This window comes from Gambusia affinis, linkage group LG17 (genome assembly GCF_019740435.1).
Source record: "Gambusia affinis linkage group LG17, SWU_Gaff_1.0, whole genome shotgun sequence".
Lineage (NCBI taxonomy): Eukaryota > Metazoa > Chordata > Actinopteri > Cyprinodontiformes > Poeciliidae > Gambusia > Gambusia affinis.
The window spans coordinates 23,265,144-23,292,615 of NC_057884.1; the positions used below are offsets into that span (position 1 = coordinate 23,265,144).

A 27,472-nucleotide genomic window follows, 5' to 3' on the forward strand; every position below is an offset into this window, starting at 1 on the left:
TTTCTTTCTATTTTTGTTTATTTACTAATGGAACATCTTGGCGTACGTGTGCTCAGAATCAACACGTACAAAGGGTTTGACTTTCACTCGTACGAACTGAATACTTCCTCCGCTTTGAGGATTTCTAAATAAAACAAAAAGGTCAAAATATGAGTGATCAGAATATTTGGAGATCAAAAAATCCTGCAAATTCAACGTAAAACTGCTTCATTTATCCCAAAGTGAAATTAAATGTTAACTCTAGTATCTTCAAAGTGATGCTGTGGGGAGTAAAGATCTCCAGTAGCAGTCACTGTTGCAGTGAATCTGAGGAGGCCTCTGACTGAAGATGGTTGCAGTATGACTGTCTCATGACTGGAATGAATAGCAGCTCAATTTCCAGGCAGCAGAAATGATAACCTATGACTTGGATGACATCATCAGTTGATCGATGCTGATTCATCTCATTCGCTTTTGCTGATTTTTTATTTTTTCTTAAATCTTCTGGCAGAAAGAGAAATGTTAGAGTTTTGTGAATTATTTCAGAAGTTGTCTTCTCTTTGTCCCAAATGAACGCCAAAATAAAAGTTTATAGAAAGAGTGACACTAATAACTAGTAATCAATCAGTCTGTTGATTACATTGTTTTGATGCAACTTCGTCTTTCAGCTGCAATAAAAGGTAAAAATAAATTCCTGTAGTGTGTTTGGTTTCACCGTCTCCTCTAAAAAATGGATCCACGATTCATTGAACAGGTTGTAATTTTCATATTAAATAAAAAAATTGCCGTTTGTGATGCATCAAAACTCAGAATAACTTCAGAAAATTTACAACTTTTAAAGAAAAACAAGAATATGAGAATTAAGAACGATAATAAAAAAGTTTTAAGTAAATCTATAAAAAGAAAATATGAAGGAAAACTGGAAAAAATGGAAATAAAGAAGAAAAATAAACAAAAAAAAAGAAATCTGATGAAAAGGGGAAACAAAAGAAAAAGAAAACGGAAAAATGAAGGAAAAATATGAAAATAGAGAAAAAGGACAGATAAATATGGAGGAAAAAACAAAAAGTAGAAAAAATGAAAATAAAAAATAAGAAATGGAAAAAATAGAGAACATTTTAAAAAAGGAGTTAAATATCAAAAACAACAACAAAAACAAATATAGGACAAATAAAAACAAAGGCAAAAGAGCAGAGGAGGAAATATGGCAATAAATAATAATAATAAATGAATTTGTGGGAAAAAAAGAAAAAAAAAGAAAAAAATTAAATAAAAAATACTAATAGTTGAAAGAAAAACCAGGAAAGAAAATAGAGAGAAAAATAAAGAAAAAGAGCAAAACAGGAAATGAAAGAAATGGAGAATAAAAAGGAAATGTTCAGAAAAAATAGGAAGAAAACAAGAGAGGAAAGTAAAATACAGAAAAAGTAGAAAGAAAAACAAAAGAAAAGTTTCTGAAGACTAAATAACGGCTGAGAGTTGAACTGCAGGCCTGAGTTACACATTAACACGTCTGACCAGATGGAGGAGTGGCTCCATGAAGGGGAAGTCTGACCAGAACCGAGCCGCGGCTGCAGCACCAGCAGCAGCAGCAGCAGCAGCAGCAGCAGCTCTTGAAGCCTCAGGCTGAAACAAACGAGTCTGAATGAAACCTGCAGCCGTTTTCTGAGCCGCTGCTGTGAAACTCAGAGCAGGAAGTCAGAAGACGATCTGCGGGACTCAGACCGCCGATGCCCTGCAGAGACGCAACTCGCAGCTGACGCAGCAATCCATGGGTACGTCAAATCCACCGACTCCGCTTTCATTTAGCTCCTTTTTATTTAAAACAGCAGCTTTTCTATGTTTGCGTGAGCGCAGGCTGCGCCGCAGATCTGCAAGTCATCCAGCTGAGCCGTTTCTGGTTCCTGAGCTTCCTTCTGCTCGACTGTTTAAAACAAACAGAAAACATGCATGAACAAAACGCCGCAGGTTTTACTAACCTTTTAATAACACGTAGAAACTTCTGCATCACCAAATACAACCTGAGAGAATCTGTGAATCTTAACCGTGAATCTCCATCTTCTTCACTTTGTTCATGTCGGTATTTTCACCGCTTTTTATTATTATTTTAAATGAAAATTAAAGTTATTTTTTACGGGTGAAAACTGGAGTTGATGTTGAGTTTTAGCCCTGAATCGCCCAGAAACCAGTTAGAGTAACTCAAAATTTCAGTTTCCAAATGATTTTTTTATTTTTATTGAGAGAAAAAACAAACAAATAAACCAGATCACCTGTTAATAAAACTAAACGACAGTAACTCTCGTCACCTTGGAACCATCGAGCTTCTTTAAAGTCACTCAAGGCGTTTCGCTTCACTTGCTGTTGCATAATTGATCAAATTCAGCATGAAAAGCATCGATACGTCCAGGTTTTGACTAGGCCGCTCCTAAACTTCATTTTTCAGTGGGTTTTTTTGAGGCATCATACTTCCACCACCGTGCTCGACTCTGTTTCTGTTGTTAGTTTTGCGCCATACAAATATTTCCCCAAACGTTTGTCGTTGATAAAGATGTTTTCAGAAAACGTCGGCGGGTCTTTGGGTTGTTTCGGGTCGGTTCTGGTTCTGGTCTTGGTTCTCTTTCCTGGAGGCCATTTTTTAAAAATCCACATACATAAATAAAAAAAGTTAAAACTTTTGAATCAACCTTAGAAACTTAAAATCATTCAGATATTAAGACTTTGAGAAAATCGTTTGAATGAACTTTTCCTGGTTGGATGCAAAATTCTAAACTTTCTGCCTCATTTATCTTTACAAAATTGATGAAATTCAGCATGAAAAGCATCTAAATAAACGTACGTCCTGGTTTTGACTAGGCCACTCCAAAAGCATAGTTTTTCTCTGTGTTTTGAGGCATCATGCTGCCACCGCCGTGCTTCACTGATTGTTTCTGCTGTTAGTTTTACACCAGATGGACCCAAAGTTTTGATGTTTTTTAGTAAATGTTGTTTTTTTGTTCTGTTGGGTTTGAACTTTATGTGTATTTTGGTTTATCAGTTTTTCCTGTGAAGGTTTTCCATTGTTAATGTTTCCTCAACGGTTTTCTGGAGACTAAAAACCATTAAAACGTCTCTGGAGTTCAAACTAGATAAATTGATGCCAATCAGTTTCCTTCACGCTGATCTGTTGTTGAATTATTTTTAAATTAGAGCCTTTAATATGTTTTAAAACAAGTTTTTAGTACGAAGGTTTTGGCTTCTTACTAAAAAGGGGGGAATTACTGTTTCTCACAGGTTGGTTTAGTTTAGTTTTTTTTTTTTACCTCAACAGATTGAAGGTAATCTGTAAAAATGCCTCTTTTGTTTGAGCAAACCAGCAAACCAGAGCAGATTATTTCTCTCAGATCAAAACATTTGTTTGGCATTTCTCATCTATAAAGAGTTTAAAAATAAAACATCAGCTGGAAGCCGTGAAAATCCAAATCTCAACTTGCTGAAGATAAGAAACATTCATGCAAACTTTATTTAGTGGAGAAATTTTGTTTAAAAAAACATAGAAAACTTGATATTTGCATCAAATCCAAGAAACAAAAACAACTTTTAAAGATCGATCAGAATAAAAACGGAACATCGGAATTAAAATCTGAACTTTTCTCATCAAACATCAACAGAAATAAAAGAAGTTCAAGCTTAAATTTGCTTCTTCACAACAAAACAAAACATTTCTGATTCTGTTTTGATAAGATCTGAAAATTTGAATGAACTTTTGGACGTTTCCTGGTTAGATGCAAAAATGAAAACTTGTTTCCATTCCACCACAAACGATTCTTTCTGCATCTGTCATGATGTCAGGATCATTTAAATTTAAATCTTAGCAACAATAATCCATATAAGGAAGTGTGAATATCAATATAAATGTGTTCATTGAAATGTATCTTTTTATAGCAGCTACAATCTAACACTAAAATAATTCAAATGCAGAAATAAAACTAACCTGCTTTTTAAAATATTGTTTGTATTTATTAACCTTTTCATTTAACAGTGTGTTGATAAAATAACCCTGATGGAGCTGCAACACTTTTCTAACTTTCCACCAACGTTGATGATTGTTGTGTCTCTTCTTGCGTTGGAACGCCTGGGATTTTTTTATAGTCAAAGTAAAATCACTCAAGTGAGAAAAGAAGCATTTTCTCATTTCTAGGAACTTTTAATTAGGAACTTCCCGTTTCCCTGGGGAATCAATATGGTGTTACTCTTCAAGACAGCGGAGGTTTGTCACATACTCACTGTCTGGTACAGAAGAGGAAGTGTGATGCTGTGGGCCAGTTTCTCCTTGTTAGACTGCAGAACGATAAAAATCTAAGAAGATTTTAAATAAAACTTCAGTTTTTTCCTGCTGAAAATAGAAAATGTGACGTATTTTGTTTCTGTTTTCAGATGTAAATCTAACATAAACCTGTAGGCGATTTATTTTAAAACTTTTTATACTAAACTGTAAAGTTTTAGATGACAAAATGAGGATTTATTTTGAATTTATTCATAGATTTTGTGCAGAGATGACAGCTGTACAGTTACTAATGTGGTTTGTTCTTATCACTCCTCAAAATGGGAAAGACGGGCGCTCTGCTAAACTTTCCCACATTGACAATCAACTTAGAAAAGAGTCAAACTAGAAACAATTAGAGCTAATTAGTGATGCTGTGGGCCAGCTTCTGTTTCTAAATCAAATTAATCCAAAACATGGTGAATAAATTCATAATGCTTGTTACAGCATAATGTTTATGTTACAGAATAAACATAAATATTTATAAACAGAAAGAAAATAATGCAAACTAAATATTTAAATGTCTGAAAATGATTGTGTTGAAAATCAGGAGCTTTTCTCATTTATTTTCTGTTTCATAACCTTCAGTAACTTATTTATTTTATTTTATTCCACCCAAAACATAAAAATCACACAATAGTAACTGTTTGTGTTTTATTTTTAGCCTTTTCCGATACAAAAAAACATTTGTTTTTCTCCTGACTCGGTTTTAAGGCTTCGCTGGAAGAACCAAAAATATTTGACGTCTCTTTTATGTTTTCGTGGATATGCTTGTGGTGAAAAGGATAAAAACTTTATAGATTTTCTTCAGAAGCAGCGTTTGAACTCCTGCTGCATGTGGAGCAGCGAGACGTAATAAAATCTGCAGCCGACCAGAGGATTTTTACAGCTGCATGTTTTACTGATGCTGTTATTTAAAACTGAGGGAATCGAATACAACAGATTCAGGTTCCGATCTCTTCACATCACTTCACATTAAACCATCAGGACTAGTTTTTAATCAATCTTCTTTCACTGAATAAGTTGGACATTTTGTTTGTTTGTTTCAAGTTTTGCCAGTTTAGCAGCTGATTGGTTGTTTGTGTTTCTACAAAATGGCTCCTGATGTTTTCAGCTTTTTATTTATCAGCTCTTCGTTGCACTTTAGAAGCATCACTTACTGTTTAAAGTGTTTAAAGCTGCTGTATTTTTATGTTTTTGACCAATATGATAAACAAATTAACTCCAATCTGGTTTTTTATGTCAAAATTGCAAATAATAAAAATGTTGCAAACCTCTTAGCCAATTAATTAAGAGATTAAAAGTAAAACAAGTGTAAAGCTAATGCTAAATTGTTAAATATTAGCTTCTCATTTCCAGATGACACAGTTGGTCTTAAATTAGATTTTCCTTAAAGGTAACAGTTTCAGTTTAGAGGAATTATGTATCCACTGTAAACAACAATCGTTAAGAAATTTGGAGGTTTTAGAGAAAAAGTAAAATGTCATCAGCATAATTCAAAACTTCACCTTGAGGACGACTCCTCCAGGGATTTTGATGTATTCTTTATTTAGGATTAAAATTTCCTCCATGAGAAAAGAAGCAAAAGCCCAACAGGAAGTTACAGGAATGTCATAAATATGAGATATCAGGTTGTGCTGTTTCTGTAAGCAGCATGGTTTTGCTTCCGCATGTCAAAATGACAACTTTCTGTTTGGCTTTTATTCTTTCTTTAATTTTTCTTGCAAAAATGGCTAACTGTTATACGGAGCGTGCAAAAATAAACACCCTCTCCTGAAAACAATCAGTGATTCATGGCACCTCCTTTCAACAGAAGAGAAACAAAACCAGATCAAATAAATTCACTGCCGTTACATTCACACAGCAGGCAAATGTGACCCAAATCTGATTTTTTTTCTTTTGACCTCATGTGACCAATATCCGACTTTTTCAAAAGTCTGAATGACCCAATTCTGACAGTTCCACCCAGTAACAAAATCTAATTTGAGCCACTTTCACACGTGGAACTAAATCTGATTGTTTTAAACTGTCATGGCGAACAGAGGATCGATAACATCCAACTTGTTGCTCCTGCTCTGGATAAACGGTGTTATTTGAACTTTAGGGATGTTGATCAGCTGCTCTTGTTGCTATGGTAATGGATCATAATCAACTACAATCGTTTTAGCTGCACAGCATCCAAAACTAGAGGGAATAAACAAATTAATGTTTTTAATTTTCGCTCGTCCGACTCTTTGCAGTTTGTGTCGTCCTGCAGCATCAACAAAATGATGCTGCCATCCAAAACAAGATGCCTCTCTCACCTTTCTGCTGTTTTTATTCTTGCTGGCTTACTTACAAAATGCAGCACAACAATAAATTCAAAGACTAATTTAAAGATAAAACAGGCATTTTTATCTACTTTTTCCACAGCTTTCATTTTAAAAGTGAAGGTTTTGTTTTGTCATATCACTCCAGATTGTGCTCTTTAATTCACTCCTATTATATTTTTAGACCAAAGTTTCTCTCTAATCTGCTACTTGCAGGTGGATGGACAGTAATATGTGCAGCCACCACTTATGGTTTCATTTTTGTTTTGACAGCATCTGTTGTTTGCCTGAGTGTTTGAGGCTTTGATTCTTGTTTGAGTGGCTCCCCCTGTAGGCGGGATTCACCACTGCAGCGAGTGTCTTAGTGTTTCTTGAGTGGATGAAGGCCTTCTGTCATAAATGAATCATTTGGCTGCAGATTTACAAGATGCCGTTGCATAAACTTCACGTGTTTCATGCACTGACTGAAGCTGAAACTGTCGGTGTGAATGTAAAACCGCGGCGGACACCTGTGATTAAACTGCTGCGGTTTCAGATGAGATGACAGAACAAGTGAAGTGAAGCCTCTGACATGGCAGTTGGGTTGGACCGCCTGCAGATCTGGGTTACCCGTCTTTGATCAGATGAGACACGAGCCGCAGCGTTCTGCTTCCTGGGTCATTCAGCCTGAAGGCTTTTGCTCTGAGTCATCTGGACGCGCTGCGAGAGTTTAGACACTCGGTGGTTTAAATGGTTCCTGCTGCTCAGGAACCAGCAATCCTCCCTCTAAAGAACATAAAATGTCAGTTGTCTCTGTTATCTCTTGATCTGTTTGCATTTCTGACACTTCTCAGTGAGATGGAGTGAAACTGGATGTTAACTCTGTACCACAGAATTAAACAAATAGACATGAAAATGTCACAATTTGCACAGAAACATAAAGATAGCAGCTTTAGGGACGGTTTATATCAGCAGATGGGTTTTGGTTTAGTTACACTTTAAAAAGTGTTTTTATTTATAATTTTATCCTTACACACATCCTGGTTTGTTGTAAATAACTTGCCAGCTTTGAGATTCTTTCATTTTTCTGTTGAAAATGTTCACAAACTATCACATCATTTCTGTTTTTATTCATCAGACCTTTGTGTTTATCACACCGCAGACGAGCCTTACTTCAATCAGTCTCAAACAAAAATAAGGTTTTATTATTTTGATCCTGATGTTCTTGTGCATTTCGTTACATTTAGTAAATTAGTAACCTGTTCATTGTTCCAGTCGGAGGGGATGGAAATTCCCCGGGTGTCTTTTTGCACCTCCTGCTTGTCCGAGTGTGTAAAAAGGAAGTGTGTGTGCGTGTGTGAGAGATCGGCTGTATGGGTGGCATCCGGCGGCCAATCGCATGCTTCCTCAGAGGAAGCAGGAAGTAACAGAGCCGTCCAATCAGAGGCCTCGACACCTTCAGGAAACCTCAGCTGGAGTGTCAACTTGGTTCAGATTAACTACAGACTTCCTAACAGACACATCTAATCTTTTTTTATCCTCCAATAATTTACTCACCTTCCACTTCCATCGACTCGTCTGCTCTGGAACCGGAGACTCTGATCCTTCGTTAGACCGTCCTCCCGTCGTCCCGCTGGCCTTTTTTTCAGAAGTATGGTTGCTCATCTTCCCGTGAGGCTCCAGTCATGTCCGCCGCCGTGTCCGCTCCTTCGCTGAGGAAGAAGAAGTCGTTTGCTCGGAGCTCCAAACCGAGCACAAGGATGTGTGTTCGGGAAGAAAGGGAATTCCTGTGAGTTTGAGCTCTTTGTGTGTTTTCCTCCCGCACAACTTTACTTTGTTTGTCACTCGGTGATGCTTTGGTACATCGTGGGATATCTGGGTTGAAAGAGAGGAATTAAAGGAAATACTTTTGTCTAACATTTCTGTTGTAGCACCTTTAAGGTTGTGATAACAAGTCAGAAATAGCAGCAGCTTCACGTCAGTGGAAGAACAAAAAACACTTTCAGTGACCAGAATTCGATTTACTCAACCAACCCGGTTCTGAGGCTGAACCTGATGCAAGCCCGTTGCAAAAGAAGCACAAGCAGAGCCTTTTGGACGTATCATGCTCTGGGCTGTCTGCTGTTATATCTTTAAATCTTAATGTTTGGTGGCTTCAATCAAAATGGAAATCTTAAAGGGACAGTTCATATTTTGACATGTTCTGTTTGCATGGAGGTAAATGGAGCCGAGATGCATTTTAAACTCTCTGAATCTTCAATTTGATGCTAGAAAATGAAACCAGGAATGAAACAATTACTCTGATTAATCGTGATTAATCGGGTTCTTGAAATAATTATCTGCTAATTTAGTAATTGATTAATTGCTAACTGAAGTATGCAGGCTGTAAAACAGGCACTTTTGCTGAAGGAACGACATTCAGAGCAGTAATTCAGCCAAAACTGTAAAAGATATCAATACATTTTGATTTTATGATTAAAAAATGTAAATCTGTTCAACCCAGAACTCCTCAAGTGACAGTTTTATCTTCAAATTATGTAAATGAAATCTCCCATTTAGTGATGAAATCGCTGATAAATAAATGATGAACAGATTTAAAGGATGAGTTTTTCACATGTTGATATTAAAAGGATGTTTTAGCTGCAGATGCAAACCAGCTAGAAATGAGACGTTCACTAAAGGAATAATCTGCTGGCAACAAAATGTTTATTTTCTTACTTTAAAAAGTATTAAGTTGTTTATTTGCATCTGTTTTTGTAACACTGCATGAAAAAGGCTCTACTGGTTATATGAAAGTTTGCAGAATGATAATAATAACAGAATAATCAGTTACTATTATCGTATTTATAGTTAATTTTTAATGGTTAACAATGACAATAGCATGAAGATAATTTAATAAAGTTTTATTTTATAACATTTTAGAAGATAAACACAATTCACATCTTTTCAATTCATTCCAACTAATTCAGTCCCAATAAAAATTCAGTTCAATCAAATCTAGAAGTTAAAATTCATTCTGTTTATCGGTGACTTAGTGCTGCTTTACATTTCTTCAGACAGGAAAATGAACATTTTAAATGTCAAAAAGTGGCATTTAAATGAAGTTCTGCAAAACTTTTATCTCTGCTGAAATGAAAAGATGGTTATCTAACATGAGGTAAGATAGTTACAGCTAATAAACGCCACACTGAACCCCGTTCAAGAACATAATCTGATATATGCTTTTAAACAAAGATTTTAGAGCTTAAAGATGAGATTTATTTTTATTTTAGTCCCATTTCTCCACATAATGCAGTAAATTTTAAATCTGATTGGTTTGTTCTGTCAGAGATTTATTATATTTCACAATGATTGGAATAAAATTGGATGTTTTTATTGCTTTAAGCTGAACAGTTTAAATGTTTTATGTTGCAGTAAACAGACATGAAACTTGATTGAAAGGTTTAGAAAGTTAAATATTTAAGATAAAACAAGTTAGATTTCAGCCAAACTTCAACGTTTAGTCAGTTTTGGTGACATAAGCACTTAAAAAAAAAACTATTTTTAATTCTTGGAGGTCATTTTCTCCAAGATGCTTCTGCTATTTATTCCAGTGGAGACAAACGTCTATAAAAGCATCCCAGTCCTCCATTTATTGGTCGTTTCTACGGTAATTCCTCTGAGGTTCGACGGCGAGAACACGAGACGTTTACAGGAAGTGTGTTCTCATTTTCGACCCTGAATGAAGCGCGGTGAGAGCAGGAGGAAAAAAAAAGTCGAATCTGGAAGATTTTCGTCTTCAAAGTCTCCGTGCAACTTTCTGAACGTCTTAAAGCTCAGCGCGAAAAATATCGTTTTTTTAACAAAGATAATTAACCGATTAATTCTGGGAAAAGTTTCATGCAGAGCAGCGACTCTGACATTGTTGATGTGTTTCCTGTTGAGCTGGACTTCCATATTTGGACACAGGAAGAGACGATGCACATGAGGACAGACAGGTACAGAAAGAGGAGCTGCTGCTGCTGCAGTGAGAAAGTTCACTTTCTCTTTCTGTTCTGCTTTCAGCTACTTCTTTATTTGGAACAAAACGAGGAATTATTCACGTCGTTGGTCATCGAAGCGTTTTGTTAATCTAGACAATCTGCTGGTTCCAACGAATCGTTGCTAATTTAAACTGGTATCCATTTCATCCCACATCAACTTCCTCAAATAAAAACTATTTTTGACTGAGCAGCCAACTACCTACAAACATTAATAATTAAAACAAAGCCAGAATAAAGTATCTCCGTTTTTTATTATTATTATGATTTAAAGCTAAATTTAATAAAATAAATCCTCATTGTTGTAAAAATTTAATAAACAGTCAGAATAACATGTGAAATTTGTTCATGTTTGTGCATTTAGTCCAGCTGTTTAAGGTTCACAAACATTTTTTAATATCAAACAAAATCAGCATTTTATTTTTATTAATCTTAGTTAATGCAGAGCCAATTTTAGAATAAGATGAAAAAACTATCTAAACTCTGCTGGATAAACCATGAATTAACTCTGGTTATCCACATTGTTTAAGTTCAATGTCAGTCTGGTTGACCTGGAGAAAAAAAAAGTCCCTTAAACTTCATCTGTCTAACAATATAACGAAAACTAAAACAACAAATCAAAAGGAAAATGTTTAGTCCATGTAACAAATCCTTCCTCAAAGAGCAGAGGTCTCTTAATGTCTTTTGCGATTGAAATCCTTTCTAATAAGAAGATGCATTTACATTTGGAGATTTTGGCACTAACAGCTTCCCGTAGAACCTTGTTAGACATCTCTAAGAGCTGATCGCTGCACTGCATCAATTTCTTTCTTCTTGGATTCAAGACCAATTGCATATATTCATTCCTCAGTGTTTATTCCCAATTTGGATGATACATTTGGACATTTTTTGTGGTTTTGGAACTAATAGACTTCCATAGAAGCCTTGCTACATGTCTCTGTCATTGTTAGAAGCAACATGCAGCATGAAATAAAACTTTTCCTAATAATTACATGCTTATCTCCCTTTAGAAGAGATATTTAAGATTTTGGTACTAAGAACTACACATGCTAAATGCTGAGCTGCTTTAATACTTTTCTTCTGAGGTAAATTACCGTAAACCCACTTGCATCTATTCTCTCAGTATTTATATTCCATTTGGATGATAAATTTAAGCGCTTCTGTGATTTTGGCACTGAAGGGCTTCCATAAAAACCCTGTAACATATCTGTCATTGTTAGGAGCATGAAATAAAACTTTTTCTGATGAATACATATTTAGGTCATTTGCGGGTTTTTTTTCTTTCTGGCACTAAGAGTTTTCCGTAGAAACCGAATATGTGAGGGTTTCATTAATCACTTTATTCTTGTATTCATCTACATAAGCCCACCTGCTTCTACTCACTTGTTTCCACCTGACATCAGAAAAAGTGAAGCTTTGACAACAGTTGTGGTCTCAGGATGGGGAACAGGAAATGCGCTGCGGCTCCGAAGGCGTCGCTCGCCGGCTGCGTCTACTTCCTGGGCCGGTCGGCCCCGTCGCAGCTGGGGCGGTGGTTTACCTCTGACCTTTAAGGCAGGCTGAGAAGGGGGGTCTTGGTGACTGCCTCGGGGCTTGCAGCATGCTTTCAGTCACAGCTTCGGGTTAGCCGCAATGCATTTTCAGTAAAAGACACCTGGCGTCGGCTGGAAATCTTTGCAGCGCAACTGCTGCAGGTTTGTCTTGTAGCATGTGGGCGTGGAAATGTAAACAGATTTATCTTTATTGCTTTGGTTTGTAAAACCACTACAGGTACTATTAGAAAAAGAGATGAACCAGGTTTAGCAGATTTCCTGATCTTTGAACAATAATATGCTAATTAGCATAAGAACGTGGATAAAAACCTCACAAACTCACTAATGATCCATCATAAAGTAAATTTTATTCCTTCTTCCGCCGTAGAAACTCTGTTTTCTGCTTCACAATTTGTTTAAGGTTTTCAACAGGAGGTTAGCCTGAAAGCAGCACAGGGCCGGATTTAAAAGGACGTGGGCTCCGGGCTGGAGCTGGTTTTGGTGCCACATCCACAAAATAATTTTCTTTTATTCATGGAAATATTGATTCATAAAATATCAGCTGGAAGATGTGCTGCAACTTCCTCATTTTCAAATAATTTAGTGTCATTTGCATTCATGAAAATTTCAATAGATTAGAACATGCTTTTATTTTGAAACTGCCTTTAAAGTTAAAATAGTTATAGGGAATAAGGAGACTTTGTGTTTGGAAACATAACAGAAACAAAACGTCCAGAATGAGGAAATCACCTGTCGCCTCTTTGATTGGAGTTTTTTCACATCCCTAAAAATGTTCATGGCAGGAAAAACTTTATGCCAAGTGAACATTTCTTACTGGGCAGACTTTACTCAAACTGGTTACCATTAAAACCTCATCAGCTGCCTGGACTGCTCAAATTATTCTCTTTAATTTATTTAAATGTGTATTTTTCCAAAAACAATTTTTTAAATCTGTAATATAGTTTCATATTAAATTAGAAAAATCTGTTTTTATGAGTGAAATTCACAACAAAATTGAATAAATTAGTATTTTTTTCCAAAGGTGGAAAATATAACCACAGAATATTCATACAAAAAATTAGATTAAATATAAAAATTCAAAATGTAAACCTGAAAAACCCTTATATTTTACACTACAAGTGTTCCATAGATTAATAATATTTTAGTTTTATTTGTAAAATAAAAACATTATAAGAGGAAAACGTAACAAAAACTTGGACTTGGCAGGAAAAATCATTTTCAGGTTAATCAGGTGAAGAAAATAATCAGTTTTTGATGCTTTTGCATTTAAGTATTTGTTTGTTTTTCAGTTAAATTGAACAAAAGACATTATTTTATTTATTTAATGCCACTGACTCATAATTATACATTCCCTTTTTAATATATTTATATTTGTCTGTAAACCCATGACTGACTTGTCTTAGCAGTTCCAGATTATTTTTTTTCAGTGTTTCTAAAATCTAAATAAACATTTTAAAGTGTAATTCAGCAGGAAGAGGTCAGAGTTCAATGGTTGATTATGTCACAGAAATGTTTCCTTTTCTTTGGACTTTATTAAATTTGTTCCATGGTGTCTGACCGGAGCGTATTTTCAGTTTTTAGATGTCAGTAATGAGGTGATTTAGCAGGAATCCTCTCCTGAGAGTCGAGCTGTCAGGGGTTTTCCACTCCACAACTTCAACAGTTTCAGTTTCCTCTTTCCAGAACGACGACTCCTTCGGCCCAACGCTGGTGGAAAAACTAAACCGTCGAGCAGAAGACATGTCCAAACTTTATTAAAATAACAAACACCTTCTTAATTTAACTTATCTTTGTTCAATTCTCTTCAACAATAAACTAAACAGTGTTTTAATGGAGCAAACCGAAATAATTTGATCAAAACATAAATGTGGCTTTCAGATTTGTTTGGTTAAATAAAATGAAACAACATCCTAAGTTTGTTTGTCTAAATATTTTTGCATGTTTATTTCTGCAACAGGAACAGGAAATGGCTTCTCTCTGACTTTAATAGATGAATCTGCTCCTCAGTTTAAATCAGGCTTGTGGTTCCAAAATCCTTTTAAACAAATTCAAAGATAACCGATTTGTTTGTTTTATATTACAAGCTGTTGTAGAGTTTTTGTAAACGATTATATTATTTATCAATTAATCAGTTATTCTGGCGATTAATCAATTAATCTGATGAAATAATTGCTTATTGTGCAGATTTTTAATTTTAGCATCTTTTTTTACATTTTTAGAAATGCATTAGAAAATTAAATTCCTTTTGGAGAAGAAAATAAACATTTTATTGCATGAAATGCAGTAAAATTCCTTTAATAAATGCTTGATTAGCAAAGGAAGCAAGAAATGATAAAAAATTTTAGATTATATTGTTAGTAATTAGATTTAAAAAGGTAGTTAACAGATTTTGAACAAAGTGAAACTAAAACTGCGACTTGAAGTAGAAAATATTTAAAGGTTTATTTTCTTTGTCTTGGATTCAAAATGTTTGTATTTTTTTTACAGTTTTGGCTCAATTACTGCTTTTAATGTGTTTGTCTTTTTTACAGTCTGTATTCTCCAGTTAACTGATCATTAAATTAGTTGTAAATTTTTTCAATAATCGATTAATCACGATTAATCTGATTAATCGTTTAAGCTGTTGGTGCTTTTTAGGACGTAATAGAGAAGACAAACACACTAAGAAGGTTTCTGCGTCTTTCTTGTAAAGTTTAAACCTCCATTCAGTTTTTCATGTAACAGTAATTAAATGCAGCTCTCAGATTCTCGACGTTTTCCACTTCCTCTCATCATGACATCTTCTTCCTGTATTTACACCTGGTTGTTCTGCTCTGGACTCGTCTGACCCGTAAACAGACCAAATGTTCTCATCGGGTTTGTGGTGGCAGGTTCTGGTTGACTTGGAGTTTCCGTTGTGTGTAAAGAAACCAAACCGCTGGAAAAAGTTACAAATTTATCAACCGATTCAGAACTGCAGGTGTGAAAATCAGTGTGTATTATCAACACATGAGGAGTGTTAATGTCCCTGTCATTAGTTAAAAATGATACTAATGTTTTTTCTTAATGCAAATCTGATTCAACAGCCTCAGTTTGCAAAGTTTATGCCACATTCGGTCATTTGAAATCATTCTGAGGGCCACAAATGGCCCCCGCACCACACCTTGAACACCTCAGATCTACAGGAAATCAGTGATATAAAATATTCTTTTTCATTTAGGTAAAATTTTTATATTTGTGAGTAAATTTTTTGATTTTAAAAGTGTTATAAAAGTCTGTTTTTGCTCATCTTGTTAACTATAAACCCCAGAAAGTTGATTTTCTTCTAGAAACAAGCAGTTTAACTGATATTACCGGTAAATTGTGTATTTTTACTTTAGGAGAGATGAATAACTAAATTTATCGCCTTGATCTGGTTTTATTGAGATAAATCCACTGCATACCTGCAGCTGCTGCCTTCGCTTCCCGGCTGCCTCAGGTGGAAAGCAGACAGATTGGCATCAGGCGTGTGAATGAGTCCAGACATATTGTGTTTATTCTCAGAGGAAACGTGTTCCAATGAGTCTGGTATGCAAGCTGCTTCCTTTCCTGTGAAACAGCAGCTCTGATCTTTATCTCCAACCAGAAAACCAAATAAAAAGGGAAAAAGTCGAGGTGAACGAGTTCTCAGAAGAAACAAATGAGTAATTTAAACCCGTCAGTGACGCCAGCAACATGCAAAATGTAACAAATCTTAAATCACATTTGCAAATATTTGGAATTTTAAGGCAATAACTGGATAGAATATCATTAAATAAGACAACTAACATCTTCTATTGTCTCAAAATACTTAGAGATTTTTCCAATAATTATTTCAACTTGGTAAATCCAGAGAGACTATATTTGGATTTGTGACACATTTTCACTTCTATTATTGTATCACATGACATAAGTTAATTCATTATCAGTTACATATTGAGTTTTAATTTAAGCAATTTAATATGGCACCATTTCTCTTCATGATAGCACTGCAAAAACACACAAACTTACCAAATATTTTGTTTTATTCCTTACTGTAAACGTCTCAGTGCAGACAAAACTAACTTACACGCAACTTTTCAGAAAATAAAGGAGCTGGATTTCCGTCAATATTTCACTTAAAAGATGTTTTTCAAGTGTAAAAAGTGAAATAATTTGCCAATGGAAGTAGTACTTCGATCAATATTAAGTAATTATTGACTTAAAGCTCCTATATCTCATTAAAAAGTTACTTTTAAGTTAGTTTTTATTTCAAGTGTAAAATTTTTGCACTAAAAAACATCCAAAAATTCTTAAGATTTTGTTTTTGCAGTAAGAAAAATACTTAAATGAATTTGATGTTCACTGTTCCAGACACAAGTGTTGATTTGTAACCAGTAATAAATACAGAATATTCTTCCGTCCTTCCATATCTTTGAATTGGGAATAAAATAATCTCAGTTGGATGATGAGATAAACAAACCAAACTCAAATCTCTGCTGCTCTTTCAGCCGACTTCCCTTTAAAAACAGAGAAAAGCTGCAGAGTCTCGATGTTTTCAGTGTTTTTTCACTGTTTCTGTGTTGCTCTGCAGGACTGCAGGATTTCCCTCTGGGGGTGATAAGCAGCCGTTCTGACCCAGTTCTGACCCAGATTAGCCTTAGTGACAGAGTTATGTGTTAGCAGTCAGACGATAGCATCTGGATTCCCTCTTCATATCCAAATGAAAGCTCAGCAGAGCTGGTAGAGGTCAAAGGTCAGACACAGTGTAAGGCTCCTCCCTGGTGATTTACTGTCAGAGTTTCCTTTCCTGTTTCATCACTGCTGTGTTTATGTCATCACTTATCACTGTTTCTACAAAAATCATTCCTATGGAGTGAAATAATTCAATTGTTAAAGTTAATACCTGTTTACTTAGCAAAGATTAGCAACATTACATTGAAATATAGTTAGTTTATTTAATTTTCTTCATGATTAACAAAAGTTAACCTCTAAATATCGCCTTGAAAACAACATAAACTAATAGAAAAAGTAATAATATTTCATGCAGTTGCTTTAAATCTTTACATTTTTCAATGTTTCTGGACTGAGTTAGCAGCTCAACCAACAATTAACCCTAACAAGATAAAATACTTGCATTTTAGTTAAAATAAAAAAAAGTGGAGTAATGTGGTTTTTAATCTTAATGTAGTTGAGAAAGACGGAATAAAACCAGGAAGGAAGCAACTAGTTTGTAAGTTGACCAATTAAAGTTCATAAATGTAGCTTTCTGAAAGGTTTTTGGGTAAAAAAAAACAAACAACCAAAACCCAAATTAAATCAATAATGTGATACAAAACAGCTCAACATGAAAGAAATCCAGCCAGAAAACAGAAAATCTACAAAAAAGAAATGTCAAGCTGAGCGTTTCCAGAGACCTGAATGAGTTTTTCAATGAGCTAATGAAGCATCTAAAGAAAGATTTTGTAATAGTTTTTTTTAACCACTGGAAAGGTTAGTAAGACAGGAAAACCAGAAAGGTATCAACTAATTTGACAAAAAATGGTTAACGGCTGGCCAGACGGGAACTAGTGAGCGGTTTCTGAACTTTGTTACGACCCAGATGTAGATTTATAAAAGTCAACTTGGTAAAGACACTCAAAATAAACCAAGAAAAATGAAAAAAACTGTTTTATAAAAACCTAATTCTTGGTACTTTCTCCTAAAATCCTTCCAGTTGTTTTGGTTTTGGACTTCAGACTCTCATCACCACACCCTCCGTCCATCTGAGCTCTTGATTTTGTTGATATACTGGAAATGACACATAAACACATTTGAAGATTAAAAACTTCATTAAGGGTGTTTACTTTATGCTCTCCAAACACACACACACACACACACACACACACACACACACACACACACACACACACGCACACACACTCAGATTTTTCCTCTAAGCCTTGAACTCCATTGAAAGGACTCAGGATGTCGTATCTGAATCCATCTGTGTTCATGCAGAAATCCGTGCCTGCCTCCATGGAGCGCTATCTCAGTTTGACGGTGATTATATAAGACGGAGAATGTAAGAGATAAAACGCCAGACAGAGAGAGAGAGACAGAGAGAGAGAGAGACAAAGAGAGAGGGAGCTGATGGGAAGGAACGAAGGGATAGTTTGATTAGAGAAAGCAGGAGTTCAGATGGACGATTCAAACCGGATCGGATCAGACGCAGCGGGAAACCTGGACAGAAAAGAGTCCAACCAGAATGCCGTTTCTGTCATGGACCTTCTGCTGACTTTAGCCTCCACAGTTTTCAGCTCCACAGTCAACATGCTGCGGGAAAATACTGTTATCCAGAGCATTAGCAAAAGACTCAGCAGGAGGTAGAGAAGAACTTGGATGTTGCGTTTGATTTTCAGTTTGGACTTTCTAAGTGAAGAAGGAATTACTTTGTTGGACTAAAAGAGGAAAACAACAAATTGATTTTCATATTTTTATGTTTTTTTTCCCTCCCTGCCTACAGAACCATGTCGTTTCCAGAGATGTACTGGCCGGTGCCGATGCGAGCCATCGGGGCTCAGAATCTCCTCACGATGCCAGGAGGAGTTTCCACCTCAGGATACCTCCACAAGAAGGGAGGCAGTCAGTTCAGTCTCATGAAATGTGAGTCAAACTATTAAAAAGTTCATTTCTGCCTTGTTTATTAGAAAGGTACAGACATTCCTGATGTATGTTGTCGTCTTCAGGGCCTTTGAGGTACATAATCATCCACAAGGGTTGTGTGTACTACTTCAAAAGCAGCACCTCTCCTTCACCACAGGGGGCGTTCTCACTCAATGGCTACAACAGGTTGGTAAAAATTAACCAACAAGTTTTATGGCTTGTTTAGAAGATTTTGCCTGATTTAAAAAAACAAAACTAGTTGTAGCATTTGGACTAAAGCTAGCACTTTGGCTAGTATTAGTCCAAATGCCTGGTACTTTAAAACAAGAGTAATGAAATCACTTTAAATGAGCTTTTGGTTCTTTTCTGAGGTACATCATTCAAACCAGCCGTGTTTAGTCCCAAAGGTCTGGTCCACCTACAAATCTAGGTCTCAGTTTGGTTTAAGTGAACTATGGTTTAGTTTGAATTCATATGTGAACGCTAAACGGACTAGAAACCGCTCCAAAAGCAGGAAGTGTGCTAAAGTAAGGCATTCTGGTTAAATACAACCAAAACAAACGTGGTAATCTAGTGCTAGCGGGAGAAATGGCTCGTGGTTTTTAGCCAAAGATAAAAGAGAAATCCTCCAACTGCTAAAATCTGATGGTGCGCCATTTTTGTTTACATTTTGCAGCGAAGGAAGCTGCACTCAGTGCCTCCTTCAGAGGTTTTTGTGTCGTTTCCTTCAGTGGTTCTGGGTGCAGCGCCCCCACAGGTCAGGAAGGGAACATGTTGCTCTAAAGGTTTGGTTGGTTTGACTCAGAGACGTCTGAAAGAAAACTGCAGCAGCTGAAAATGAAACAAATGTTGCAATTTTGGTCCCCAATCAAACCGAACTTATCAGACAATCAGGTGTGAAAAGATCCTAAATAAATGCAAAACTTTTTGAGGAGGTATTGAAACAACCAGTAGTTTATCAGCCAGTAGCTTTTTAAACCAAATGCAATGAATTAGATACATTCTGAACTGCGTATATTTTAAGGCAATTTATGCATCCTTACTGCTTTACTTCCCAGTTTGTATCCAATAATTATGAACAGATAGATCTCCAATCATAACTCCTACATTTGTTGGACTCAACAGAGTGATGAGGGCAGCAGAGGAGACGACATCCAGCAACGTTTTCCCCTTTAAAATCGTCCACTTCAGTAAGAAACACAGAACGTGGTACTTTTCTGCAGCGAGTGAGGACGAGCGAAGGGTGAGAACATCTCCGATCTGTGAAAGAATTACGTTTCTACTTCCTGCAGGGAGAGGCTGACATCTGGTTATTTTACTTTCTGTCTTACAGAAATGGATGCGACATCTGCGAAGGGAAATTGATCACTATAACGACAGAAAAGAGGCCCAGATTTCAAGGTAACTTCAAAACAATCTGGTTAAACTGTAGTTTACTTCTTTTAAAGTACAAAAGCATAAATTACCAGTCTGGTATGTAAGATGCTAAATAAGGTACAAGACAGGAACAAGACACAAGCAACCTATCACACACATCAAAGGGCAATTTTTAATCTCCAGATAATCTAGTCTGCATGTTTTTGCAGTGCTGAAGGAAACCCGCATACCTGGAATAAACTCTCACACTTACAAATAAGTCAGATGAACTTTAACATTTAGTTTTGTGTTTGAACCTTTTGACTACATTTAGCCTCCCAGTCTGTGCTTTATTTCAGACTATAGCTGCAAACTAACATGTTGACCCTGGTAGATTCAGACAAGTTCAAGAGTAGTAAATGTTGGCTAAAGCTATCAAGCTAGATAGCTTTAAGTTTTAAAATGTCAGTGGTTCTTCCTTATAATGGCTACTTGTTTTGTACTGTTAGTCTAGAAGCTACATAGCTAGCTGGATAGCTGAAGCAAAAATATCCTTTCTCTGGAAAATCCACAAGAAACAGTCAGTTTATAAACCACATACGACAGAATGATTGGCATTTTGATGTAAACGTAAGTTTTCTAAGGAGCAGTTGCTCCTTTGAGCAATTTTATTTTGTAATTCATTCAATTTTCCTTGTTGCCACAGTGACTCTGACTCAGACGCAGACTTTTATGGCACCATAGAGAGACCCATGGAAATCAAACACGCTGTTGACACAGCAGAGGATGGTAAGACAATGCTAACACCTACCGCAAAGCTCCACCATTTAACTATCTATGAAACTTTAGCATATGCTCTTTTTGTGCACAGATTATGTTGATGAGGACGATGATGAAGAAGATGAAGAAGACTATCTAAAGCCAGACGGTGATGGTTCACCAACAACTACAGGTAAAACCATCTGTACTTCTTGAAACTAAGGCTGGAAAATACGGCTGAAAAACAAATACAAGGATTTTATATCAGTGAATATTAATAGTTATTGAAAATGTTTTTGTTTTAAACATCTGAAATACTGCTAACCTGGTGATGTTACATCTCTTGCTTTATTTTTACTTATTGCCGTTGTTGTGTATTTTTAAGCAGTTATGAGACAAAACCTTAAACTGCTGCTGTGCAAGTTACTCAACAGGCTATTGCTAGGCAACCAAAGATTGAGTGAGTTAGTTGATACCACCAATCTTGCTCTGCTAGTCATGAGAAGTTCAGTGGCTAAAGGCTTTCCTCTGCCTTCATCCGCCAGAACAGTCATATTGATCAGATATATTATCTATTGATGTTGATCAAGTGTTTGTTGTGATATATATTGTTGATGTTCGTCCAGCCCTACTTGAAACATCCCTAGTTCTGTTCACATTTTCTAGAACAAGGTAGAAGTTATTCCATGTATCTTGCTGAAGGTCTTTCAGCGTCTAAGTTAGTGATTTCCCCCCCTGCAGGTCGACCCACCGGGCCGCCTCCTGCCTACCCTCCTCCCCCGGTGCCGGCTACTTCGCTCCGTCGAGAGTCAAGTCCAAATATCCAGAAACCCACGCCTCCACCTGTTCCTGGACAGCACAGAAACCCAACGAGCCCACTCCCCAAAAAGCCGTCCTTGTCTCACCAGCCCCTCCAGAAAGAACAAAGCAAAGGTCCGCCCCCTCCTCTGCCCTTTGCCCCTCACCTGCAGAAGTCGCCGTCTCCGTCTCCAACTCCTCCGGCTCTTCCTCCCAGCTCCTTGAAAACTGCTCAGAACAGGACGATCTCTTTGGGGAATACCGCCAACGATCGGAGAGACCTGAGGTCTCACTCTACCGTTCAGGTCCACTCTCCAGCCACGCTGCCCATCTGTGACCAGCTGCACAACAGGATGGTCCTGAACGGCCCGGTCAACAGCTCCCCAAACACAGGCAGTACCCAGTCTCTGGGAAACCCCTGCCTTCGACCAAAGCCCTCCATGCCACAGCCCCACACCGAAGTTAACCTGCTGTCCATTAGTGCCCCATCGCTGCCTGCCAAACCGCCATCATCTCCGCTACTCAAGTCTGGACTTCACAACAAGCTGTCGATACCGAAACCGCCTCCACCGACGCCCAAACCGCCGCAGCTTTTGGAAAAGCCAAAGTCTCCGTTTCAGTAAGTCACATTCAATAAACAACCAGTACATTTAAACCACCGTTTGGGCTTCACACTTTGTCAGATGTTTGGTCATAATTCTTGACAGTTTGGGTACATTCAGGTGAATGCCACACATCTCTGACTTTTTCAATTCAAACCTTTTCAGCCACCAAAAATATGTGCCTCTTTCATATGTGGAACTAATTCAGACACATTCGATTGTTTTCAAATCATTTGCGGTTTGAATTCTCATGTAACTTTTAACTGACTTGAGAAATAATTCTGGACCAAAAGCAGCTAAACGAAATAACGGCTGAAAACAAAAGAAAAGCAACATTCACACCATTTCTGGTTTCAACTGCACCTCCAAACAGATTTCTCTGCATTTTCACTGATAATTTCACTATCTTGTGACGATACTTCTCCTATTGCTGAATAACTTCAAAATAAATCCATAGGTGACTACGTCCATTATAACTTTCGCTTTTCTTCTGTGCATGTGCGTCTCTTTCGGGTCATAAACCATTCAAACAGAAGTCTGATTGTGATTGTTTTTAATTAGTAGCATGAAAAAAAGATCAGATTTATAAAATGGCAAAACTGAGCATCAAGACCTGCTGTGTGAACACAAATTAGGAAGAAGACACAAACAAATTGATTTAATCCAAACAGAAAGAAAATATGTTGCTCTCAGAAACTCCAAAATCAGTTTTTTGAAACTTGAGGACCTGAAGTGAGCAAATCTGCTTCCATACATGTTCATGGTTTGTTTCACATCCAATGCAGTTGCATTGTTTGCTCATCCAACCGAAGCTCACAGCAGAGTTCAGTAAACTTTAATTTTACAGAAGAGGGATTTCCCTGTCGTACCAGTTGGCATTCAGACAGTGTTTAAAGCAGAAGTCTCCAGCTCTGGTCCTTCCAGAGCTGCTTTGTTTTTGTCAAGTCTCACTCTCGTTGGTTAGTGTTTGGTTTGGTTCAAGCCAGTCTGGGTGTGTCTTCGTTACAGTCTGTTCTTTGCTGCTGTCATTGTTGGGAATGTGCTCGACACTCCAATGATTTTATTTGCAGTGACATTTTGCAATGGAGAATCTCAAGGTTGTGGTGTTGATGGACTTAAATTAACCCAGATATTTGATTTTGTCGTAAAAGCAAACAGCTGGAAGTGTCGAGTAAAATTTAATTTCTGCGTCCACTATGAATCTCACGATTGTCCACTGCGGTGTTTGAGATGTTGTTGTTTTGGGGAGTTTACTAGGTTTGGCTTTTGCTCATGTGGTGACGTAAATCACAGGCCAATAAACAGATACACCGCTTGGTGCAACTTGTACCACCTGTGGAAGCGATTACAGAAAACGGGGAGGAACCAAAGAACCAATTAAAGTTAAAGAACCAGTTAAAGTTAAAGAACCAGTTAAAGTTAAAGAACCAGTTAAAGATTCCTCCTCGGTATCTAATGAGTCAGTCGCTGGATTCAGGTGTTTTGGAAACATCTACAAGTTTCAGGACTGAATTTGGGGACCATTTGGTCTAAAAGCTGAGACTAAGTGACCCCAAGGTGCCGATGTCTTTAGCAGTGAGCCAGCACAGATCCAGAGATGTTTTTACCTCTCTTTACATCCTCCTGTCTGTCTGGCGTCCAGATTCCTCGTCCAGTTTGGTTGTAAAAGTTCCAGTTAAACCAGTTGTGTCCACAGAGCAAGTTTATATCTTCTTAAACACAAAATGTTAAGTAAAAGACAGCAAATTGTTATTTTACTAGTCTTTAGTAAGTCATGCCCCAAACATCCAGTGACCTTTGACCCAGAAACACACATGTGCACACCCGTCTATTACAGTTGGCTAAATGTCCTTTTTATTAAAATATAACTTCTTTAATTTATTGTAGTGCCGATAAAGAATGAAGAATTTACCATAATATTTTTAATTGGGAAGAAAAAGCAAATTTTGGAAACTAATGAGTTTTACCTTTGGGATTTTGGCCTTTGCAGAAAGTTTGACACTACTCAGTTAAACTGTTTGATTCTTGCCACTACCTCCTTTAATAGAACAATTTCTCATAACTTTCTGACTTTATTTTTGTATTTTTTGTCTAATATTTCGTTGTAAAGATTTTCCATGTTACAGTAGATAAATATGTGAGCTCAGCCAGGAAATCTGTGTGAATTAGATTAATCTTATTCTCTGACTAACGAGTGTTTTCTTGTCAGAAGAGCATCTCCAGACGGGCAGAGTTTCCGTTCGCTGGGAGAGGAGATCCCCGCTGATAACAGGAAGAAAGCAAAGTCATCCAAACACAGACGCGACTCAGATGACGACTACGAAAATGTAAGCAATCTACAAATATCACTAAGCAGCTTTTTGGCCTCTAGTCTCAGTTTTGAGACATTTTTTAAATATATTTTTCTGTCAAAGTTAAAGCCGAGTTGTTTCTGTGTGCAGGTGCAGCTGCCAGACTCAGTTTTCATCGATTCAACTGAAACCACCTTTGTGGAAAAGTACGAGACTTTTTAATGTTTTACAGATTAAAAACGCTTTTAAACTGAAACAAATTCTTCTTTTCTGGACTTTTACTGCCCCCTAGTGGCAAAACCCAACACCTCTTATTTCTTCAATTATTACATTTTTTCTCAGCTTTTGACACTCATACAATCTTGTAGACATTTTCATATGTTCTGCATTTAGTCTTTTAATAATAATAAAACCCTTGTGTTGATTTTTTCCTGTTCAGGCTTTTTAAAGAGTGCTGCGCTAATCCGCCAGACGGACTCTACGGCATCAGAAACTCAGGAACCAAAACTGCAAAGGTGAAAATAAAGACCACACATCTTTTAAAATCTGCCTGATTTAATTTCATCTTGTGTTTTTTTTTTTTTAATCTGTTTAAGTACACAAATCCAAAACATCAGACTTTTGCACAGTGGACCTCACATAGTTTAGTTTTTCTCATATTTTTAAATTATTTTATCAAGATTTCATGATACAAATTTAACTGTTTTATTTCTCAAACATTGACCCAAATACAAGCCTGGATATTAAATAAAATTACTAAAAAATATGTATACTTATTATATAAGTTGTTGATCTTGGTGAATATTTTTAAGATGATTTCATGTGAAATTATTTGGATTTTTCTCATTTTTACATTATAGTTTTACTTTGAGGCTGTTTTGGGGGAAATAACATATTTTCTGAAGATATTGAAGTTTTTTTAAAGACCTAATTTGATAGTTTTGTGATTTAACTTATAACTAAAAGTGAAGAGTTAAGGTTAAAGCAGCCAGAAGTGAAATATAATCAGGAAATGTGTATTAAAGGATATATTTTTTCTGTGTTTTTCAGGTGCTGGTTGTTTGGGACGTGGCTATAAACAAGGCCAGAAACTACAGACTGTTTGAAGAGGTAAGGAACCCACCAGCGCCCCCTGCTGTATTATAATGAGTCTATGTTTGAAATAACTCGTTAACGTCTCATTTTTGTCTGCTAACAGGATGACAGCGTATTTCTGGAGAGCGACCTGACCTTCCCCCACCTGGCGGCGCTGGTTGAACACTACTACAGCCATCCTCTTCCTCACCACGGCTCGCTGTGCTTGCAGAAGCCTTATGCCAAAGTCCTGACCTTCTGAAACCAAACATGCAGCTGGAGACGCATCTTCAAACGGATTCAAAACAAACTGAACTGAAAATCAACCAGAGGAGGATGGAAAACCGACTGGAAATCAGAAGTTTGATGTTGTGACACATTTTGTCCACCAGGAGGCGACAAATGACAACATAAAGCAACATATTCTGGATTTGCAGCCTACATACATTAACATATCACTCAATATAGCTATAAGTATTTATTTCTGTATAATTTCTCTAAGTAATTTCAAATGTTAAAGACTATGATGAGTATTTCTATGTAAATTTGGCTGCGTCACATGACACATAATGACTTTTAACAAGCAAAACGGACAAAATTAAAAGCTAAACCTTCGCACTCTGAACCTTCCTTGACACGAGAGAACAGGAACGTACGACTTACATTTCAGTTGGAAATAAAAGCAAAACATTAACACAGGTGGAAAATCTTGTTTTCAAATTAACAGTGTGACCAAACTGGGACTGATTGTGTCTGTTTTTTAACATTTGTACATTTCTGAGTTTTATACTGTGCAGCTTTTGTCCATATTTATATGTAAATATGTAAAAGCATGACTGTAAATATGTAAATGTGATGTTTTTTTACAAAAATATATACTGAGAATGTATAAACGATTGACTAAAAAATGAGTTTTTGTCTTTTTTTGTGCATTTGCATAAAGAAACTTCAGTCTGGTAATTTTGGAAGATAAAGTTGAGCAACATAACGAGACAACACAATAAAAATAAGTGAGTTAGTTAATAATAAGTCAATAAATGTTTCAAATATCTAAATAAATTTATTCACCTCTGGTTTTATGCCCAAATATCAAATTAATTTCCAGATTAATTAGAAATTTCAGTAAAATTTTGTATTTTTGCAGTGTTTAATATTAAAGAAGCAAAATATGAACTAAAAGAGAAATAGATGCTTTGAAAACAACAAATATAAGAAAATCAAAGATGCTGTAGCGTAGTAAGCCTGATTTATGCAATTTTGAACTTAATCTGTTTTTTGCATTCATTTGTTGAATGTTAACGCCTACCAAAAAACAAATGAGAACAGTCAATAAACCAAAAAATAAAACAAATTAAATATATAAATCTTTCCATTCTGTGCAAACATTAGTTTTCCCTCCTCTGCAGATCCAACCAGAGGAAGTGAAGCCTGCTTTTTAAATTAGAGACGTGTGAAAACGCTTCCTGGAACCAGATTATTAGTCGGTTTATGAGGTTTGTGTGTTTTACAGAGAAGTAAAAAGAGGGAATCTGGGACGGAGCGAGCCTCAGGGTGCATCAGCAGCCGTCAGGCCTCAGTGAAGATGAGGTTTAATCCTCTGATAAGAAGCGTGAGAGTGTGTGGAAGCTGGCAGCCCTGTGGAAACACCGCGGGCTGATCAAACCGCAGGGAAACGGCTTCAGACAGACAGCAGAGAGGAAAAGCAACAGTCGGGTCCGGTTCAAAGGTTCTGTCACTCCGTTTGAGAAATTTGATAAAATGACTGCCAGTGAAAACATGAGAAAAATACACAGTATTACAATATTTTACTCATTTTTTCCTCATTTAAAATG

The 27,472-nt window shown here is 36.5% G+C and overlaps 2 protein-coding genes and 1 long non-coding RNA gene across 9 annotated transcripts in view; 2 read left to right on the forward strand and 1 right to left on the reverse strand.

Moving 5' to 3' along the window:
* LOC122847064 lies at window positions 1–12,290 on the reverse strand. Of its 2 annotated transcripts, none has more exons than XR_006373314.1 (3): window positions 11,970–12,231; window positions 8,125–8,442; window positions 1–1,903 (listed from the first exon to the last, which is right to left on the reverse strand). It is a non-coding gene; the product is annotated as an uncharacterized LOC122847064 (long non-coding RNA). The 2 variants fall into 2 exon arrangements; XR_006373313.1 differs by having other exon boundaries at window positions 1,748–1,903; window positions 11,956–12,290.
* LOC122846989 (NACHT, LRR and PYD domains-containing protein 12-like) overlaps window positions 1–27,472 on the forward strand; it is a 626,610-nt gene that overhangs the window by 53,054 nt on the left and 546,084 nt on the right. The window lies entirely within an intron of this gene.
* sh3bp2 (SH3-domain binding protein 2) lies at window positions 1,392–26,606 on the forward strand. Of its 4 annotated transcripts, none has more exons than XM_044144351.1 (13): window positions 1,392–1,754; window positions 18,621–18,760; window positions 18,844–18,946; window positions 19,886–20,003; window positions 20,094–20,161; window positions 20,823–20,905; window positions 20,988–21,068; window positions 21,617–22,292; window positions 24,485–24,602; window positions 24,717–24,772; window positions 25,006–25,081; window positions 25,617–25,676; window positions 25,765–26,602. In XM_044144351.1, the coding sequence occupies exons 2-13, from the start codon at window positions 18,625–18,627 to the stop codon at window positions 25,900–25,902; spliced, it is 1,713 nt and encodes a 570-aa protein (XP_044000286.1). In that variant the 5' UTR covers window positions 1,392–1,754; window positions 18,621–18,624; the 3' UTR covers window positions 25,903–26,602. The 4 variants fall into 4 exon arrangements, with proteins under 4 accessions (XP_044000286.1, XP_044000285.1, XP_044000284.1 ...); XM_044144350.1 differs by lacking the exon at window positions 1,392–1,754 and adding an exon at window positions 8,227–8,356 and having other exon boundaries at window positions 25,765–26,543; XM_044144349.1 differs by lacking the exon at window positions 1,392–1,754 and adding an exon at window positions 18,057–18,480 and having other exon boundaries at window positions 24,488–24,602; window positions 25,765–26,606.

What these genes read in the sequence shown, in the direction of transcription:
- sh3bp2 (XM_044144348.1), top strand. Translation starts at nt 18,296, where the DNA reads ATGGACGATTCAAACCGGATCGGATCAGACGCAGCGGGAAACCTGGAC. An exon ending in CGAGTGAGGACGAGCGAAGG is followed by an intron (nt 20,004 to 20,093) that starts GTGAGAACATCT and finishes TCTGTCTTACAG; the next exon opens with AAATGGATGCGACATCTGCG. An exon ending in AAGCCAAAGTCTCCGTTTCA is followed by an intron (nt 22,293 to 24,484) that starts GTAAGTCACATT and finishes TTTTCTTGTCAG; the next exon opens with AAGAGCATCTCCAGACGGGC.